Source organism: Callorhinchus milii, unplaced genomic scaffold, assembly GCF_018977255.1.
Source record: "Callorhinchus milii isolate IMCB2004 unplaced genomic scaffold, IMCB_Cmil_1.0 Scaffold8, whole genome shotgun sequence".
NCBI lineage: Eukaryota > Metazoa > Chordata > Chondrichthyes > Chimaeriformes > Callorhinchidae > Callorhinchus > Callorhinchus milii.
Window position 1 is genome coordinate 7,490,068 of NW_024704749.1, and position 18,235 is coordinate 7,508,302.

An 18,235-nucleotide genomic window follows, 5' to 3' on the forward strand; every position below is an offset into this window, starting at 1 on the left:
TCCAAATGCCGCTTTGTCAATGAACAGAATGACTGTAAACCTTTTTTTGTTCAGGAAAAACAACAACAGTATTGATAATAACCCGGAGTTTTGTTTGTTCTCAGCTGTCTTAGACAGACACCTGCCATTGTGTAGTGTTAGAATCTCAGAACTATTTGTTCAGCAGATTGAAAACTAATTACATTTACCCAAAGCCTTTCATGTCAGGAGGATGTCCCAAGGCGCTGGATAGTTAGGGATTTGTACCCGAGCTGGAAGTTGGGATCAGTAGGAGTGGAGGGCAGAGAGGGTAGGGAGTAGAAGGGTGACCTAGGCACGGTCGAAGAGGAGGGTCTTGAGACCGGGCTTGAAGGAGGCAAGGGAGGGAACAAGGTGAAGGGACTGTGAGCTGGAGTTTCAAAGGGTTGGGTCAGAGAGGCTGTAGGCCCGATCGCTGATGGTGGTGCGGTGCAGGCTGGGCGGGGGACCGTGGAGCGGGCTGCTGAGCAGAGATCTGACAGAATACAGACAGTAGCCTTGTCACAGCTTCATCTAGACGAGCAACTCAGGTGTTGTAACGAGTTACATCCCCACTGCTCTGCTGGTTCTTTACTTTGCAGGTGACTTTTGTTTTACTGCGTTTATACTACAATTCTCTGCTCCAAACGGATGCTCAGCGTGAGCCAAGAGATTGTGTGTTGATTCCCACCAGTGATGCAAAACTGTCCCACAAGGATGGCAGCTTACAAAGCTTTCTGTGGATTTTCCAAGAACCGTGTTTTAAATTATATATAAAAATATTATATGGAAGAGCAATTTTTGAGGCCAAAAAACAAGTCATATCTGATATAGTTTTTTCCCCCCACAATTGCGGGCTGGCAGAACTCTCTTGAGCCAATGCTATTTGGGAGCTGAGAAGTGTAACTCAGCTTATAAAATCGCTCTGCAACTGGGAAACGGGAGCATTTCGCTTCCAGCAGTACAACACAGGCACTAAATTATCACACATGTTTGTAGGCGATGCTCACACGAGACAAGAGAACATTCTTAAAACCACACAGAGAGCAGAGATAGGAGAGACAGGAGCTGGAGGAAGAGGGGGGTGCAGACAGACAGGAGGAGGAGGAAAGAAAGATTGATTGGTTGCCACTTTATCGTAATCTTTATCCACGAATGCCAGAATTGGCACTGCTGTTAACAGTAGGGCTATCCAACTGAGAGCCTTCACTTGTCTAGTTTATAGTTCACCATGGAGTTGGGGATGGATCCAATCACCATTCATCATAAAGAAATATTCCGTAAAGTTGGATACGGAATCCCATATATTCCTCAGGAGTTTTTATGTGAACAATAATTGGCAGTGACACGCAGCACTCAATAACGGATTCAGTCTTGAGAAAAATCTCCAAAAAGATGCCCGCACTCCCCCAAGTTAAGTGATTTATCTTGAGCTCTGAAGAGCTTCTATCCACACTGATGTGTGTAAACACCCTCCTGCAAAAACAGGAGATCTAATAATTAGAATAATCAGTGGCCTTTTGGTCCATAAATGATAAATGAGCCCAGCTATTGTGGCTGAGTTGGGAGAGGGAGAAAGGGAAGGAAAAACGAATTGCACCCTCAAAGCAGTGAGCATTTACTTATGGACTCTTCAACGACGATGACCAATGCTGGTGTTAATAGACATTGGCAGGACACGAGATGGCCCCGGTGACAGGATTGCACAGGTCACAAGACCAGACGGTCCTCTCCTCCTTCCTGGATCACGTGGCCAATGGAAGTCTGGTTTTGCAGCTTCTGAAAACATTGCTTCTTACACTCCATCAGCTGCTCGAACTCACGCCACATCTTCACCTGCTTCATGTTGGGTCCATGGCCCTCACGCACAGTTTTCTGTTTCTCCCGCAGCTTCTAATGGGGCGAAAAGAACGGAAACGTGTCGCGTGTAAAACCCGTTTAAAGTCCTGGGTTCGATTCCTGGGCAGGGTGAAACCTTAGTCAAGTTTCCTTGCTTCACACACTTTGTTTACCAGTTGTCAGTCGAATGGAGATTCGCTTTCTCCCCCCAAAATAATAATAATGTGGTCACTCATTCCATGACTGTTTGTGGGACACTGCTGGGCACAATTGGCTGCTGCGTTTTGCCAACAAAATACACAGTCAATTCACTTTACAGTATATTCTGTGAAGCACTTTGTGACGTCTCAACGACATAAGGCACCATATCAAATGCAAGGATTATTATTATTATTATTATAATTATCCCACTGCCGTTTAGGAGATCCTGATGCAGATTAGCTGGCACATGTGTGTACACGATTCACCACACATCAAAGTAATTCATTACGTGAAATCTATAAAGTGAGGTTTTGCTGTGATGAGGCATCACATCAAACAGCAGCATTATTTTCTATTATGTTAAAAAAACTAATTATTTTCTCATTTGTAATGCTGGCTGAAGTGCGTTCAACAGTGTCTGTACGTAGTACTCAACTGTGTGCCCTGGTGCTTTCAGCATAAGATGTGCGTTACACAAAGCCACCCTCCCTTGGCCGCTCGTTTCTGCTTCACTCTAAAGCTGTTTGTTTGGCATGGGTTCCAATCAGCCACTGCGACTGGCACTCGAGATACTGTGATATATTAACTGCCGCCATCAAGTGCCTAAATGGGATCTTTTGCACATTCCACTTCCCGGTGTCAATCATGATGATTGTTAATCATGCCTCCAAACAGCCGTGGCCCTGTAATACTTGGCCTCAGCAGCGCCCTATAACCTACAGTGGGGCTGGGTTCACCAGGTACAGTGCATTCTCTCGGCCCCGATGACTAATGCTGATAAAAAACAGGAGTAAAAATATCTCATTACGCCCCTTTTCCATTTCCACTCTGCATCGATCACGATTTCATCATCCCAGTGCCACTTGTTACGGTTTAATTGGCCGAAGAGGTTTCTTTACAAGAGCATCCACTCATTTCTGACTGACTCTAACCCGTTTCCCTATGATTAAATCTTACCGCATTCAGCTCTCTATTGACTCTTTCAACCTACGTGCGCCACTTGTGAAGCAACTGAAACCCATCAAATAATTTTGTGGGAGAGTGGGGCCTGTGAGATTTTTTATATGACAACATCTCAGTCAATAAATAAAGGCAAGTGTCTTCCTTTCACTGTGAGTTTACTTGACAAAGCTCCAACAGCCCACAATGTATTAACACGAGAGGCATATTTATGACCGTTAAAAGGAGAAAGCTTGCCAAATTAGCTCGCAACACAAGATCATGCACATTGTAACTGTCGAGCCAGAGTAACGCTGAAGATAATATTCTCAAACCAGTGGTCATGGCAGTCATTTCTTCTGTGTAGTCGGCGCTGCGTGGGCAAGAGTTTTGAAGACCAATTTCACCACAGTTGCCACAAAGCACTCTCATGCACAGAAACAAGCCGCTCGGCCCATCTACATCTGGTTGGCTGCCCGTCTCCGCCTGGTAATCATCCTGATCGAATCCATTTTCTGCCAGCTCTGCCCATGCCCCCTGAATTCCCCTCTGAAGTTATACTTTTCATTACAAGGAACGAAAAAAAATTGCTACGTTTTCTAGCCAGGCAATAGAGGAAAAGTGTAACCACAGGAGATGTGATTCATGCACTTTCAACAAATTACTGTGCTTTCAAAATCTGCTCTTAAAAAGTAATGTAATGCATCCCTTTCACCGCTTCAAGATAGTACCTCTTTGATCAACTGCTATTTCGGTCACCTATCCTCTCCCACCTGCAACTCAGTGCCCAGACAGCAAGGTCAACCAAATGCTCTGAGACGTCCTACCGCTGTGGATAGGTGTGAACTGTATTGTACTGTTTTACCTGTGCCGGCTGGGTACCTGAAGCAGATGTCCTGCAGAACTGAGGAAGGGATGCATTTACATGGCCCTCGCGGGTTGATCCAAATTCATAGATAATCAAAGGATATCTCATCATCTGAATGTCACAAACCCAAACTTTTCATGGCACAAGAGAGAGGGAGAGAAAAAAAAACATCCCTTCAACTTCAACACCACAGGGAGGCCCAAAGTCAGCAATGAGGCGTTTTCCCCTGGAGCATTACCCAGTTGGTGAAACACTACTGCAGACACTAGTGCATCAATGCTAACAACGTGTGGAGAATACTTTTGTTAAGTGCTATGAAGTACGGATGGAAAAATTAGGCTGCCAAGCCTGTACACTCTCTGCAGATGTGGCTTTCCTTAATGCCCTGACATAATGGGCGACAGCAGGAATGCTTAGCGATGCTAAGCAGGTCTTCCCAACGTTTCCCACCACAATCCCCTCCACTCACAGGTACACACGTTACCGAGACAGGCTAGTCTGGGCCGCTCTGGACATTTGATCAACTCACCCAGCCAAGAGCGAGAGCAGCACGCATCTGGAACTGGGGAGCCCAGTTCAAATGACAATCAAGGCTGGAAGCTCCCCCCCCTCCACGCTGCTGTTTTCCGGGTCATAATGTACTCATGGGATGGTTCCGAAGCAGCACTTTACTTTGAAGGTTTTGGATGTGCTCGGGGAAAGCAATTCCTACTGTCCCATTGCCGAAATGCCTGCACAAATCTCACACCAGGGCTAACTTGGTTTTGATCAGCCACAGTTCCGCTTAAACAGCAACAACAACTCGTATTTATATAGCGCCCCTCACGCAGGGTAGCATCCCAAAGCATTTGACAGTGGCGGAACACGACGCCGAGCTGGGAGGAGGTGACCATAAGCACGGTCGAAGAGGAAGGTCTTCAGGCGCGACCTGAAGAAGGGGAACGAGGGGGCAAAGCGGAGGGATAGAGGAAAAGTGTTCCAGTTTAAACATTTCAACTAATTAGTCCCAATTCCACATCACCACCGAGGGTGGCACAGGAGGCCACATGGGGTGTGCCTGCTGTGACATACTCAATTCCCTGCATTATATATATATATATATACATACATACATATAAACACTTTTTATAGTTCCCATCTTCCTCGAATGTAAAGTTTAACTATCTCGGATAAGCTTAAGCTTTCAAGGGTTGCAGAGCTGGCATGCAGGAAGCTTTTAACAGGCTAGGGTAGCAACAGATGAGGTTAATTCCTCCGTGTTGTTGAGAAGACCACACCAGCCAGTGGTTTAAATATAATGTTTAACAAGGATATTGGGGGAGGATATTTCCATCAACCACCATTGCCGTTTCAGGGTTATGTGAAGAATGTCCATGGGCATTTTGCGTACATCGAAGGCAGAACGGGTCACCATGTGCCACTGGCCTCAGGGAACCCCCTGGTCCTATTTCAAGCCGAGGCCGGGAAGCTCCCAACCACAATCGTCAACTCCTGACTGTCGCTGCGAGGGCAAAGGTATCCAGCGGGTGGACACAGGACGCATTCCCGCAATCCCTAGTCTGGGCTCCCAGCTGCCAGGCATACTCCCCGAGAACCCAACTGGAACATGCAATGGATTATTTTGGACAGCAAGTTCTGATTAACCTTATCTGCACTTCACGTCTTACTGACAGCCTTACTGTTGACCTGGAGCGAGTTTAATATTGATTTGCTGATTGGTTTCTGCGGGAAGGGGCCCTCCCTACCCTGTTTCAAAGAAAAGTAGTTATTCTTCTGGTTATACTGACAATATCTCTCCACCGCTCCTCCCTCTGCCTCAATTAAAATCACCCCAAACACAAATCAAAATAATTGACTTATTGTTTGGGGGATGCTGCTGATCTAGAACTCGCTGCCTGAAAGGGTGCTGAAAGCAGATTCAATAATAGCTTTCAAAATGGAATTGGATGTATACTTGAAAAGAAAAAATTGCCAAGGCTTTGGGGAAAGAGCGGGGGAGTGGGACTAATTGGATAGCTCTTTCAAAAAACCGGCACAGGTGCGATGGGTCGAATGGCCTCCTTCTGTGCTGTAGGATTCTATGATGTGCCTCACCACACTCACTCCATTTCTCATTCTGTAAAGAATGGTTGATACATTGAACTGTAAGCTGTTGCCAGTTGGATGGCTGAATGCCAGCTGTGGTTTGCAAATGGCCTCCATCCAGATGGTGAGTTGCCAATCTCTACCTTGTCATCGGGTGCTGTGCTGCCAAGGTGATGAGCCGAGCGAGGCAAAATCAGCAGGGGGGGGTGCAGGGGAGGGTTGCCCCACAGGCTGCAATTCACATCCCTCTACATACATCCAGCTCAGCCCTGGTGATGAATCCACAGGGATCCCTGGCGTTTGCCAGCCATCTGGTCGGTCTCCCTAGCTGCAATCCAGGAGGTGCTAAAAATGCATGTAAAGCGTTTCCAAGCAAACAGAAATGGAAGAAAAGTTAAATAACTTTTTGAAAAAAAGACTAAATTTAGCTGTGGCAGTCGGGCACTGGATTCCAAGAGCCCTGTGCTTTTGAGGTCTGGTGCCAGCTATCATTTGATCCGGGCTACCCTGTCCAGCTTCCCCCCCATCCAAACCCCGTCTCCACCCCCCTCCCCCCGCTCCCATTCCAATCCCTTGAGTCCCAAGAAATACAAATTCAAATTGATGGTGAGAAATATTTGGAGAGGCTTCCTTCCCCAGCGACTAAAGCCCACAAATTCCACCTAGTCTTAACGTGTAAACCCGTTTTGTTCCAGAGTGAAAGATGGTGCAGAAATGTTTCATATTCATAAGTTGGCTTTCTGCAGTCCTTACAAAGGCAAACCTATTCACAATAATAGTAATTCTTGCATTTGATATAGCACCTTATCATGTCATTGAGGCATCTCTATATATTGTAAAGCGGATGGATTGTGTATTTTGTGGGTGAAACGCAGCCGCCAACTGCACAGAGCAGTGTCCCACAAACAGTTGTGAATTGAGTGACCAAATTCCCCTCTCTCCCCACACCTTGGTATATGAAGGATGCCCAACTTAACTACCTTTAAATGCTTTGAACCCAATCCCCTGGGGAGACTATAGCCATTACCTTCCCAATTCACCCTCTTGTTCAGTAAGGAGGAGAAAAGGAATGAGGCAACGTCCCAGTTTTGAGTCGATTATAAATATTACAGCAGGAGCTCGACCAAAACATAATCTGAAATAACCTGACCTTGTTTCAGCGTTCTATTTCCGTCCCCAAATTTACATTTTCCTTTGGATTTCATTAGTGGGGACGCAAAGCCAATTTATGTCACACCACTATTTAAAAAAGGTGGAAAGGAAAAGATGAGGAACTATAGGCCAGTTAGTCTCACATCAGCAATAGGAAAAATTTTAGAATCGTTCATTAAGGATGTGGTAGTGCGGTATTTAGGGGAGCACAATATAATTAGGCCAAGTCAACATGGCTTTACAAAAGGGAAGTCATGTTTGACAAATCTCATAGAGTTTTTTGAGGACATTTCCAGTAAACTAGATAACGGTGAATCAGTGGATGTGGTCTATTTGGACTTCCAGAAGGCATTCGATAAAGTGCCGCATAAAAGGTTAGTCCAAAAGGGCCCATGGAATTGGGGGGAGCATATTAACGTGGATTGGGGAATGGTTAACGGATAGGAAACAAAGAGTAGGGATAAACGGGTCCTTTTCAGATTGGCGGGATGTGACTAGTGGAGTGCCACAAGGATCAGTCCTTGGGCCTCAGCTATTTATCATCTATATCAACGATCTAGATGAGGACATCAAAGTTGATATATCTAAATTCGCGGATGACACAAAACTAGAAGGAAGTGCCAACACAGAGGACGACATTAAAAAAATGCAGCGAGACATAGGTGATTGGGCAGTTAGGTGGCAGATGAAGTATAATGTAGGAAAGTGCAAAGTCATCCACCTAGGTAGCAAAAACAGTAGAGCGGGTTATTTTTTAGAAGGGGAGAGATTAGAATGCGTTAGCGTCCAGAGGGACTTGGGTATCCTTGTATACCAATCACAGAAAGTTAGTCTGCAGGTGGAGCAGCAATTAGGAAGGCGAACGGTATGTTAGCATTCATTATGAAAGGATAAGAGTAGGGAAGTCTTGCTGCAACTAGGGCCCTGGTGAGACCACACCTGGAATACTGTGTCCAGTTTTGGTCTCCTCATTTAAGGAAGGACGTACTTGCCTTGGAGGGGGTGCAGCGTAGATTTACTAGGTTAGTGCCAGGGATTTAAGGGGTTGAGTTACGAGGATAGGCTGACCAATTTGGGCCTATATTCTCTAGAATATAGAAGAATTAGAGGGGATCTTATAGAAACCTGTAAGATCATCAAACGGCATGATAGAGTAGATAGTGGGAGATTGTTTCCCCTGGTTGGAGAAACTAAAACCAGGGGTCACAACCTTAAAATAAGAGGCAGCCCTTTCGCACTGAGTTGAGGAAGAACTTCTTCACTCAAAGGGTGGTGAATGTATGGAACTCACTACCCCAAAGGGCTGTTGACGCTCAGTCCTTGAACATATTCAAGACTGAGATAGATAGATTTCTTATTGCTAAAGGGATCAAGGGATATGGGGATAAGGCAGAGTCAGGTTATCAGCTGGAGTTAGATTAGAAGATCAGCCGTGATTGAATGGCGGGGCAGGCTCGAAGGGCCGAATGGCCTACTCCTGCTCCTACATGTTATGTTATGTCCCGCTTTCACTGCATTCGATGTGAGTGAATGTGAGTTTAATGGATCTGGCACTGGCTGCCTCTCCAATGGTGATGTGAGGAGCTAGGCATCGCCTCTGTTATCCCTCGCCAGGGTAGAACAATGCTGGTGTTCTCCTCAATCACAGCCCAGCATGGCTTGCTGGTCTCTAGCTACCAGTGAGAGCCATAGCAGGATGATGGGGTGGGTGTCACCCTCCATAGCATTCCTGCAGCACAATTGGCAACACAGGGCCTCATTCACGTTTCTTAAATTTATAAGGTCAAAGATTAAATAATTGGGGGGGGGGTACGAAAACTTCCCCACAAAATATTACGCCAATGCTGTGGCTTACCTGGGGGGGCTGCTGAGACTCCCCACTTCCTAACAGAAATCCGAGCTCCAAGTCACATACAGACAGGCCCTTCTGCCCTCCTGTTATGCTAGTAACAGTAAACCGTGGCCTGTTATTCCTGGCCCAAGACTGAATCTGAAGCAAATGCGCCCGAGGAATCCAGGTCCCCGTGTGCAGATGGGCACCACTGTCAGGTTACTGCTGTGTTATGTACAACAACAACAACTTGCATTTATATAATACCCCTCACACAGGGTAATGGCCCAGAGCGCCTCATTATTGTGTAATTTATATCCCTAACCCCTGAAGCCGAGCACTAGTTTAATGGTTCTGTGTTTGCTCAGTAAAAAGCAGCAGCCTCTAAACACAATTATTGTAGATTACAATTACCCTGGTCTCTTTTTCTCCTCCCCACTCTATTCCTCCTCACCCCACCCCCATCTGAAAGATCATAAAGGCACCAAAACAGCTGAGAAAATTAGTGCAAGAAAACAAACAACAAAATATCCAAATAGCGGGAGCGAGCGAGTGATTAATGCAAGATTATCTCGGTGGTTTCGATATCAAAGCAACTTTCATCCTCGCTGATCACAATTTCAGATTCTGGTTTACAAAGTCAGATTATTTTAAGCAACTACAAAATAATCTCAAGCTCGCAACCATAAATGGAAAAAGTCAAATAAGCAGGAAACGAGAGGAACGTTTAGCTCCGGGGACTGAGTCTCGGTGCAAATCTGCGTCAGTATCGACGCCATCTGGGACTAATCACATGCCACCCTGAACAAAACCCAGTTCAACATCCTGGCTTCTAGCAAATCAGCATTCTGAAACACTGATGAGAGGGTTTGACAGATCTGAAAATCTGTCACTATGTGAAGGTTTCTTATTATACAACGTAAACTTGAGGCACCAGCTATTCATCGCCTGCTCTAAGGCTGCTTTTTCTTCGACAGGTCACTGATGGAATGTGCTGCTGCGGTCAATAACATGCCATGCCTGCCTCCCCCCCCACCCTTGTGGTGTACACTGGCCCTCGAACTCACAACTGCTGCCGTTGTGGTCTTTCTCCCCTGACCAACTCTCTCCCATCCCAACCCCCTCTGCACACACACACACGCACGGACCCTCCTCCCTCCACTCCCCCCACGAGATTAGTTTACACCATGACAGCACCTAGAGGGTTCGTTTTCTGCTATTGTCGTGCCCGCTGCTGTGTTACAGAACAGCTGACTGCATCCCTCATCACCTGCCAGCAGGGCCGATGAGATAACCCAGAAGTTTTTTTAGAAAAAATATACCAAGCAAACTGCGATCTCATCTCGCACATGGCATGTTACATAGCGACGACGACTGGGGTGAGCGGGTAAACTCACCTTTCCAAGATTTTCTTGTTCCAGGATGTTGCGGTTGTATTGTTCTCTGAAAGGGGAAAAGCAATGGCAGAGTTAATATTACCTTTTGTGCTGTCCGAGGTTGACTGATAGACTAGAACTCCAATCGTAGGTCGATATTTAACAACCTTGTGATGGGAGTTCGGTAGTTACAGAATGATCAAGTTGACAATAACTTTTTTCTTATGCAAACTGTAAAGAACCAAGCACAGCCAGTCACTACACTTGACAGTAATTACTGTAAAGCATTTCAGTCGTCCCTCAAGCGTGATAAGAAGCTATTAAAATTCAAGTTCTTTCTTCATTCTGAAAGCTCCACGCAGCAGAAAGGCATTTTTTTTCTGGACTTTAAAACAATTTGGAAGAAGGACATATTGTACTGGACCATCTAAGTGCCTATAATTCTGATATTGCACATTTCCAGATGATGTGGTTGCTTTGGTTCAAATAATAAGGGAAGAAAATTAAGTCCTTTTAGCGGCTGAAATGTTTTTCTCTCAACAACATTTATATAGCGCCCTTCACGCAGGGCAGCGTCTTGGAGCGCTTAACAGTGGCGAAGCTCAACTCTGAACCGGGATGAGGGAGGAGGTGACCGTACACACGGTCGAACAGAAAGGTCTTCAGTTGTGATTTAAAAGAAGGGAAGGAGAGGGGCAAGGTGGAGGGATTGAGGGAGAAAATTCCAAAGTTTTGGGGCCTAGTGGCTGAAATTGCGGCTGTTGATGGTGGAGCAGAGGGGACATGGGACAAGTAGGAGGCCAGAGCCAGCCGAGCAGAGGCAGCGGGTATTGGAGTGGGTAGAGAAGAGGTCAGAAAGATCTCAAATTCTTAAACACAGGAAAAAATAACATCAGCTGTTTATGTAATGGCATTTATCTGTGTATTTTTGGTACAAAACAAGGAAAGGATCATTCTTATTGTTGGTAATGATTTTTTCTACTCTCCTCCCCTCCCATTGTTGATATGCTCTCTGATTGTTGCTGCTACTTTTACCCTGGCTGGTACACAATTGGGTGACAAGTGGACTCCCCAGCTCACACCTTTACCTCCAGTCTATTCCCAGGCCAAGTCAGAATGAAGTCTTTTCTCAGTTGGGTAATCAAGGGGACAAAATGAGTGCTGGACTATTTCATGTTAGTGCTGTGCAATTAGGTTGCTGAAAGGAATGCAGTATTTCTTTGATGTTAACTCAAATTAATTTGGGCCCAAAATCATACTTAAGTGACTAACTGTGGATCAATAAACAAAATACATCAGGCAAAGAGCTTCTCTCTCACCACAAACCAAATGTTATCTTAATGTCCGCTGCTCAACAGAATGGCTTTGTCTCTACTTATCGAGGATTCTAAACTCACATGGATAAACTGTACAAGGCAGTTGCACACAGGCATTGACTTGGCAAATCCCAATAAGTAATTAAAGTGAAGTCTAGGGTGACCCGGTTAGTAGCACTCCTTGCTTCTGGGTGAGAGATTTGCGGGTTCAATACATTTATACAGCACCATTCACATCGGGAGGATGTCTCACGCAAACTCCACCACCACCACCAACAACAAATTGCATTTACATACGCCTTTCACATTGGGAGGACGACCCAAGGCACTGGTCAGTCAAGGATTTGGACCCAGGCTGGGAGTTGGGATTAGGAGGTGTAAAGGGTTAGGGAGGGTAAGGGTAGGAGTATTTATATAATATAAATAACAGTCAGAGTATTGGGTGAATTGACAAACGATTAGGCCGTAGCAAACAGATCTACTTGTGAAGGCGGAATATTACAGCCTGGATTCACTACAGGACGCAGTTTAAAGACGTTACCGGATGGCTTTCCTCCTCTCCTGAGGATCGGCAGAGACGTACAACTTCATTTCATCGGCCGCTCGCTGGATCTGCCTCTCTGTAATCTGGCGACAAGAGGCGGCAAACCGATCAGCCGACAACAAAAAAAAGTTTCACTCTCAGAGCGCCTGAGATGGCTAGTATTTTACAGGCGGGCACGGTTTCGTGTTTACCTTTTTCATGCAGTTGATGTAATGGTACCGATTCTCCTCCTGTGCACATTCCTCTCGCAAACCCCTCACCTCCTGAAAAGAAGGGTAAAAACCACTTCACCGGGTAAAAACTTGAGCACAATGTCCCTTAAATTTTTTTCCCCCTATCTAAATGCAGGAATTTCAACCCCCAGAAAGTAAGTGAACAGAATGTTATATTTCCATATTGGATACAAGGGAGCCACGTGAACAGTGTACCATCCACCCAACAATCTTTACTTGTGTTGGTTCCTCATGAGAATTTTGATCCCAAGTTTATCGTTGGAAAAAGTCCCCCAAAAAGCGTTGCATTGACTGCCATTGCGTTTTGTGTGTGCGGACACACGCCTACTGACACGCGTGACCTTTCCCTTACCTGTTCGAGCTTTGACCGGTTGCTCTCCAGGCCTGCCGCGCAGCTGTCGTAGAATGCCTTTTTTTCATCGTACTCTTGAGTCAATTCCTAACCCGAGAGGGCAAAACGTCAATGTAAATGGACCTGCGCAGTGAGAGAGCCGCACTTACACCGAGCAATGCGTGTCCTTGTCAACCACAGGTCAGGACCTTGTATTCGCAAATATATTTACACTTAGAGCTCATGTAACCAAACAGATGGCTTTGCACCCTCTGCATGTGGAGTGAGATGGCAATATGACATTATTGAAGGGCCTAACAGTTGACTTGCTATTGAATGCCAATAGCATGTGAACCTCATGTTTTGATAAGGCCGATTACTTCTGCTGATAACATTCCCTTAAGATCTTCTCTCTCCCCCCGTACGTTAGTGTTGCCTAACAGTCCGTGTGGACTGGGATTTACTGGCCCTAATGATGGAACTGAATTTGCTGCGTACAACCTATGATATTGCTCTGCAAGGTATTGGCCAAGGAGGGAAGGAAAGGCAATGACAACTTGCAACATGCGTTCACTCATACAGTGACCTTCACTCGTGATAGTGCCTTGGAACGTTTAAAGCAGCAGGAGCTCTGTTTGGGCTTTGATTGTCTCTGTCCTCCGTTATTCAAGCACCCACCACCCACCTGGCATCTCTGCCGCAGTGGCCGCAGCTCTTTGATGACGGGAGCCAGGGCAGACTTCTTCTCAGCGATGAGGATGTTGAGCTTCTTTACCTGCGGACACGAAGCATACACCAAAGTCGTTACCCAACCGCCCATCCAAGTTCCTCATCACTTCAATCTCAGAGTGCTTTCCCCTCCTCCCCCTTTCCACTCCCCCCTCCCAAACTCCCACAAGTATATGTTTGGTCATGTTTGAATGCTGATTCTCAAAGCGCGACTTGTTACAGATTTGTTCTGAATAACCCTCCTGCCAGCCGTTCCCTCTTTGTAAAGCTTACCCTGACGATGGTTCAAACGTATTGACATGGGCATCAGCTTAGGTCAGACGATGATGCACTGCAATTTCAAAGCTAGGAACGGGAACGTATCGTATTGTAGGTGAATTCTGGAACAACCGAGGCCTGTGCTCCACACACAAGCAGGCCGTTATTGTGACACTTGCCAATGATAACAGTGTAGAGCACACAGATTCCATTCCCATAAGCGGGAAAAAAGTTTTGCTCCTCCCAAAACACAATATTTCCCTCCCCCCCACCCCCCGGTTTTATTTATGAAGGGTACGGAAACCTCCACTGACAGTTGTAGAATGCAGAGGTAATACACATGGGCTTTCTGTGGAACCGGGATGACAGCAAACATTAATTCCACTTGTTTGTTCCAGAATTCGATGCTTAAGGTGACAAACGCAGCCAGGAGAGAAGTTGCAAAGCTCACCATCTGTTGCAAAGCTTACTTATAGAAAATCACAAGCGCCCTATACATGTACATAAAACTGATGTGAACAGACTTATTTTACACGGGACCTGATCTTATCCCAGCAATTTTTTTTTAAATAAGGACTTTAAAGCAAGTTCCTTGGGAATGCATTTCAGATCAAAATCAGCCAAGTATTTTCTGCTCTCTGGAAAAGTACAAGATGGCAAACCAGACTAGTCACTTTCTCTCCCGGGTCTCTCTCTCACGGAACTGTTCTCTCGGTGGTGAAACTGTGAGTGTTGAACAGCGAGTGCTATCCAAACACCCAAAGGCTCGTAAATGAATCCCCATCACTGGAGCTGAATTTGAATCTACTTAAGGAATAAATTGTCTCTGGTCTAACGTTTTAAAAGGAGATTTGCAAATCACACTAATTACACAGAACAAATTTTCAGCCACTGCTGCTCAGTTTTCCGCCAGGGCTATTTAAAATAAGATTCTCAGTGGATATTTCCCATTTTCTCTGAGCAGCCGTGCGTTGCTATCAGTGGCGAAAATTGATTGTGTTCCCCTCCCCCCCTCCCCCAGTACATTTTTTATTTTTCAAAGGTCTTTTTGAAGAGAGTCACAGGGGTCACGTCAATAACCTACATCCCCATGGACGTGGCTTTTATACAGTCACTGAGACAACAAGACGGACATTCACCGATATGATAGGATATTTGCGATGACAATCTCAATGTCTCAGCCACCCTGTTGTTATTCTACAAGGGTACTGTGATAGTAAACTGTCTCTTTAAGTGGTCATTTAAAAATACTGTTGCTCAGGTGAATAGAATATTGGGTAGGTTGTGCAAAGGCCTGCTTTTACTCTTGGTATATTTGTCCAAAGTGGAGAGGGGGGAGAGCTAACTATCCACCAATGATACACTGGGTTAAAATCGGGGGGGAAGGGTGTACTGCCCTACAACAACAACAACAAGATTCCATTTATAAAGCGCCTTTCACGTCAGGAGGACGTCCCAAGGCGCTGAAATATCAGGCCCTAATATCAGAATACACTAAACCTCACGAGTCGTATCAGCTGGGACCATGCATTTAACATGACTTATGCAAAGTATGGGTTATGTCACTTGCATTGACTCTTAAACAGGACAGATGTACAAATTAGGCGATTATACGATTTATGCAAATCAGACTTTTGGGAGTTTTACTGTAGTTTGCAAAACTTTCTCAGACTCAGTGGTGTCATCCCTGCTAAACACACACTCAGCGGTCAAGCTTGGGTTAGTGAAGCTCCTGAAACAATGGATCACCATTTCAGACATCTCGTCCAGCGTTCTCCCCTTCACTTCATCGAGCTCGCTCTTCATTGCTGACACTCTTTCCAGCTCCTCCTGCGTGTCACTGTAGCCAGTGATGCCGTGCTTGGCTTCGATGGCTTGCTGCAGGGGACACATCAAAAAACAGGTTTGGGCAATAAAGTGGAGTCTTGTAGCATATTGGTTAGTGCACTCGCCTCGCAAGCGAGAGGACCTGGGTTTGATTCCTGGGCAGGATGAAACCTTAGGCAAGTTTCCTTACTCCACATGTCTGTTTATCTAGCAGTAAATAGGAAACAGGTTGTTTGTTAATTGGCATTGCTTTTCTGGGGATAATAATCCCTGCAAAAAAAAATAATAATTTGGTCACTCAATCCACAACTGCTTTTGGGACACTGCTGTGCCCAATTGGCTGTCGCATTTTGGCCACAAAATACAGTCAATTTTCTTTACAGTATATCCTGTGAAGCGCTTTGACACGTCTTGAAGACGTGATAAGGCACTGTTTCAAATGCTATTATTATTATATTAAGACAAGGCAAGGTAATATAAGGATCCCCAGCTGCCCGCTGAGATCATAAGTGTTTCTAACAATAAGTGTCGTCAGTTTGAGCTTAGGAGACCTTGGGCTCCTATTTATAGGATGCAGAAAACGCCAAACAATTTTGATATAGCTGGCATATGCAGCATCTAAAATTAATTGTATTCTTCCATTCTTGTGAAAAGGCGCTCAGCTCTTAGGCAAGTTGGAAAGACAAGGCTCGAAATATGATTTGATGCGTCTGACAGCCCGACTCGACAATGGAGTGAAATGGGGAACGATTACCAGCTTTACAGAGACCTGTGCTGTGTGCTTTCACTCTCTCTCTCTCTCTCTCCCCCGCACGCCCCCCACACACACATCTACCTCTTCTCAACACCCCTGAGATGGACAGCAAGATGCTATATGGATCTCGGTACCCAGCCAAATGGAGACAAAGAGCCTTAGGGAAAATCAAGCGGGGCTCTTCTATTGCAGCTCGCACTTGTTTTCTCTGGCAGATGGGGCCTAGAGCAGCGAAGTGCTGTGGGAGATGTCGATGTTTCTCAGTCGCCCCCTCATGTGCAGTTAAGTTAACAAAACCCAGTCGCGGGTAAAACGACAACGAGTCAGTGACAACCTCTTTTGTTGATTGCTAAGCTTGGTAATTAACGGCTGGTAGGGACGGTCACAGATGAGAACACGTCTGAAACGCAGCACTTCGCTGCTCTGGGACAGCATGAAATAAAATCCAGGGAATTTATACCATTCAACAGAGCAGATAAACAGGACCTTTCTTGCAACCAAACGCAAAGAGAGGGGTTGTTCATTCTAGAAGCTCTGCACACAAAAGGACAGACAACAGCAGCTGTGAGTGAGGTGAGGGGGGGAGGGATGGAGTTTGCTGATGGATTCCGGACTGGGACACACTGCTGTGACGTGGGTGATGTCGGCTCAGCTGGCTCCTTCGCGGCTGAGATTAGTGAGTTCTCGGCAGTGTTCATCGCTTAAGAACTTTTCTGGATTGTTTTTTCTCTCTCTTTTCCATATTTTAAAATAATAATCCTTGCATTTGATACAGTGCCTGATCATCTTGTTGAGACATCTCAAAGCGCTTCACAGAATATACTGTAAAGTGTAGTTACTGTGTATTTTGTGGGCGGGAAAAAACCTGACAGAAATAAACAAAAGTTAACGCTAATTTGTTCGGCATCGCTTCACTTCAGTTTTCGAAAAGAAGCAGGAAATTCTCCAAGTTGAGGCATTCCTCTACCCAGACCAATTTTTCCCAAGCATTAGAATAGGCTTAAAAGCCCATGAAATGAATAAGGATTCCAGTTAGAACACTTAAAGTGGTTTCAGAAACATTCTACATGGCCATAGCATAAACACCAGCTGACACCATCATGTGCTTTTCTGGGTAATGGGTGTTGAGTAAAGCAAATGCGCGGTGAAGCCAAAAGGCGTGAAATGGGTTCGTGGAAAGTTATGTCATTTCGCGGTGATTATTGTGTGCGCTTTGTTCGGAAAGGTCCACGGCTGGCCAGCACGAGTGTGGAGGGAGGGAGAGCAAGCGAGCCTCTTGTGTTACCAGCTGCTGCTGTACGGTTTCGTGCCGTTGCTTGAGGATTTCTTCTGTCCTTTGCAGGACACCATATTCAGCTCTCAGCTCTGCCAGCTCCTGCCGCTTCTTCTTGTAGACTGTGCTCTTGCCACGGAGCTTGCTGACATAGCGCTTAAACTGGGGAATAATGGGAAACAGAGGGCAAGAGGTGAGAACCAGGCAGTGCCTATAAATAACGTTACACAAAACAATTGATGCAGAGCGCTCATGTAAAAAGATGAGATTAGTTTCAGAATTGACACCAATCTGGAGAGCTATAGGACAAAAGACAAAGACTGGTAAACCCGCATAGTCTCTCTCACTCCCTCTGGATACAAGACACATTCTATAAAAAGGGTTCTGGGCAGGGTGCCAGAAATAGCCCCAGCTATCTTGTCGCTACTCACTGCTGTGCGTTGGCCTCATGCGGAGATTTGGGGTTTTGGTTCATTCTGCCTCACCATTCTCCTGTGCTCTCTGTGGACCCGGGAACTCAGCACTGCAAACGTCTAAGTGAGATTAAACAAGCGCGTTGCTTTACTCTGCGAGCTGATGGTTAAAGCATGGAGGGTGCGTGTTTGCTTAGGACCGATGCCGCAACTTGGGTCAAGGGCAATCTAGGTCAGCCAAAAAACAGTGAAACATCCTGCAGGCTTCA

At 45.7% G+C, this 18,235-nt stretch overlaps 1 protein-coding gene across 3 annotated transcripts in view; it reads right to left on the minus strand.

Annotated features, from left to right (window-relative positions):
• Positions 1-352: 352 nt before the first annotated feature.
• The window catches only part of ift81 (intraflagellar transport 81 homolog), a 38,723-nt gene continuing 20,840 nt past the window's right edge, over positions 353-18,235 (minus strand). For all 3 annotated transcript variants that reach the window (XM_042337747.1, XM_042337748.1, XM_007902238.2), the window contains exons 12-19: positions 17,566-17,715; positions 15,449-15,577; positions 13,398-13,487; positions 12,734-12,820; positions 12,340-12,411; positions 12,146-12,231; positions 10,310-10,355; positions 353-1,890 (exon numbers count right to left, since the gene is read on the minus strand). In XM_042337747.1, coding sequence (XP_042193681.1) covers positions 1,708-1,890; positions 10,310-10,355; positions 12,146-12,231; positions 12,340-12,411; positions 12,734-12,820; positions 13,398-13,487; positions 15,449-15,577; positions 17,566-17,715 — 843 coding nt within the window. In that variant the 3' untranslated portion in view covers positions 353-1,707. The remainder of the gene's footprint in view (positions 1,891-10,309; positions 10,356-12,145; positions 12,232-12,339; positions 12,412-12,733; positions 12,821-13,397; positions 13,488-15,448; positions 15,578-17,565; positions 17,716-18,235) is intronic.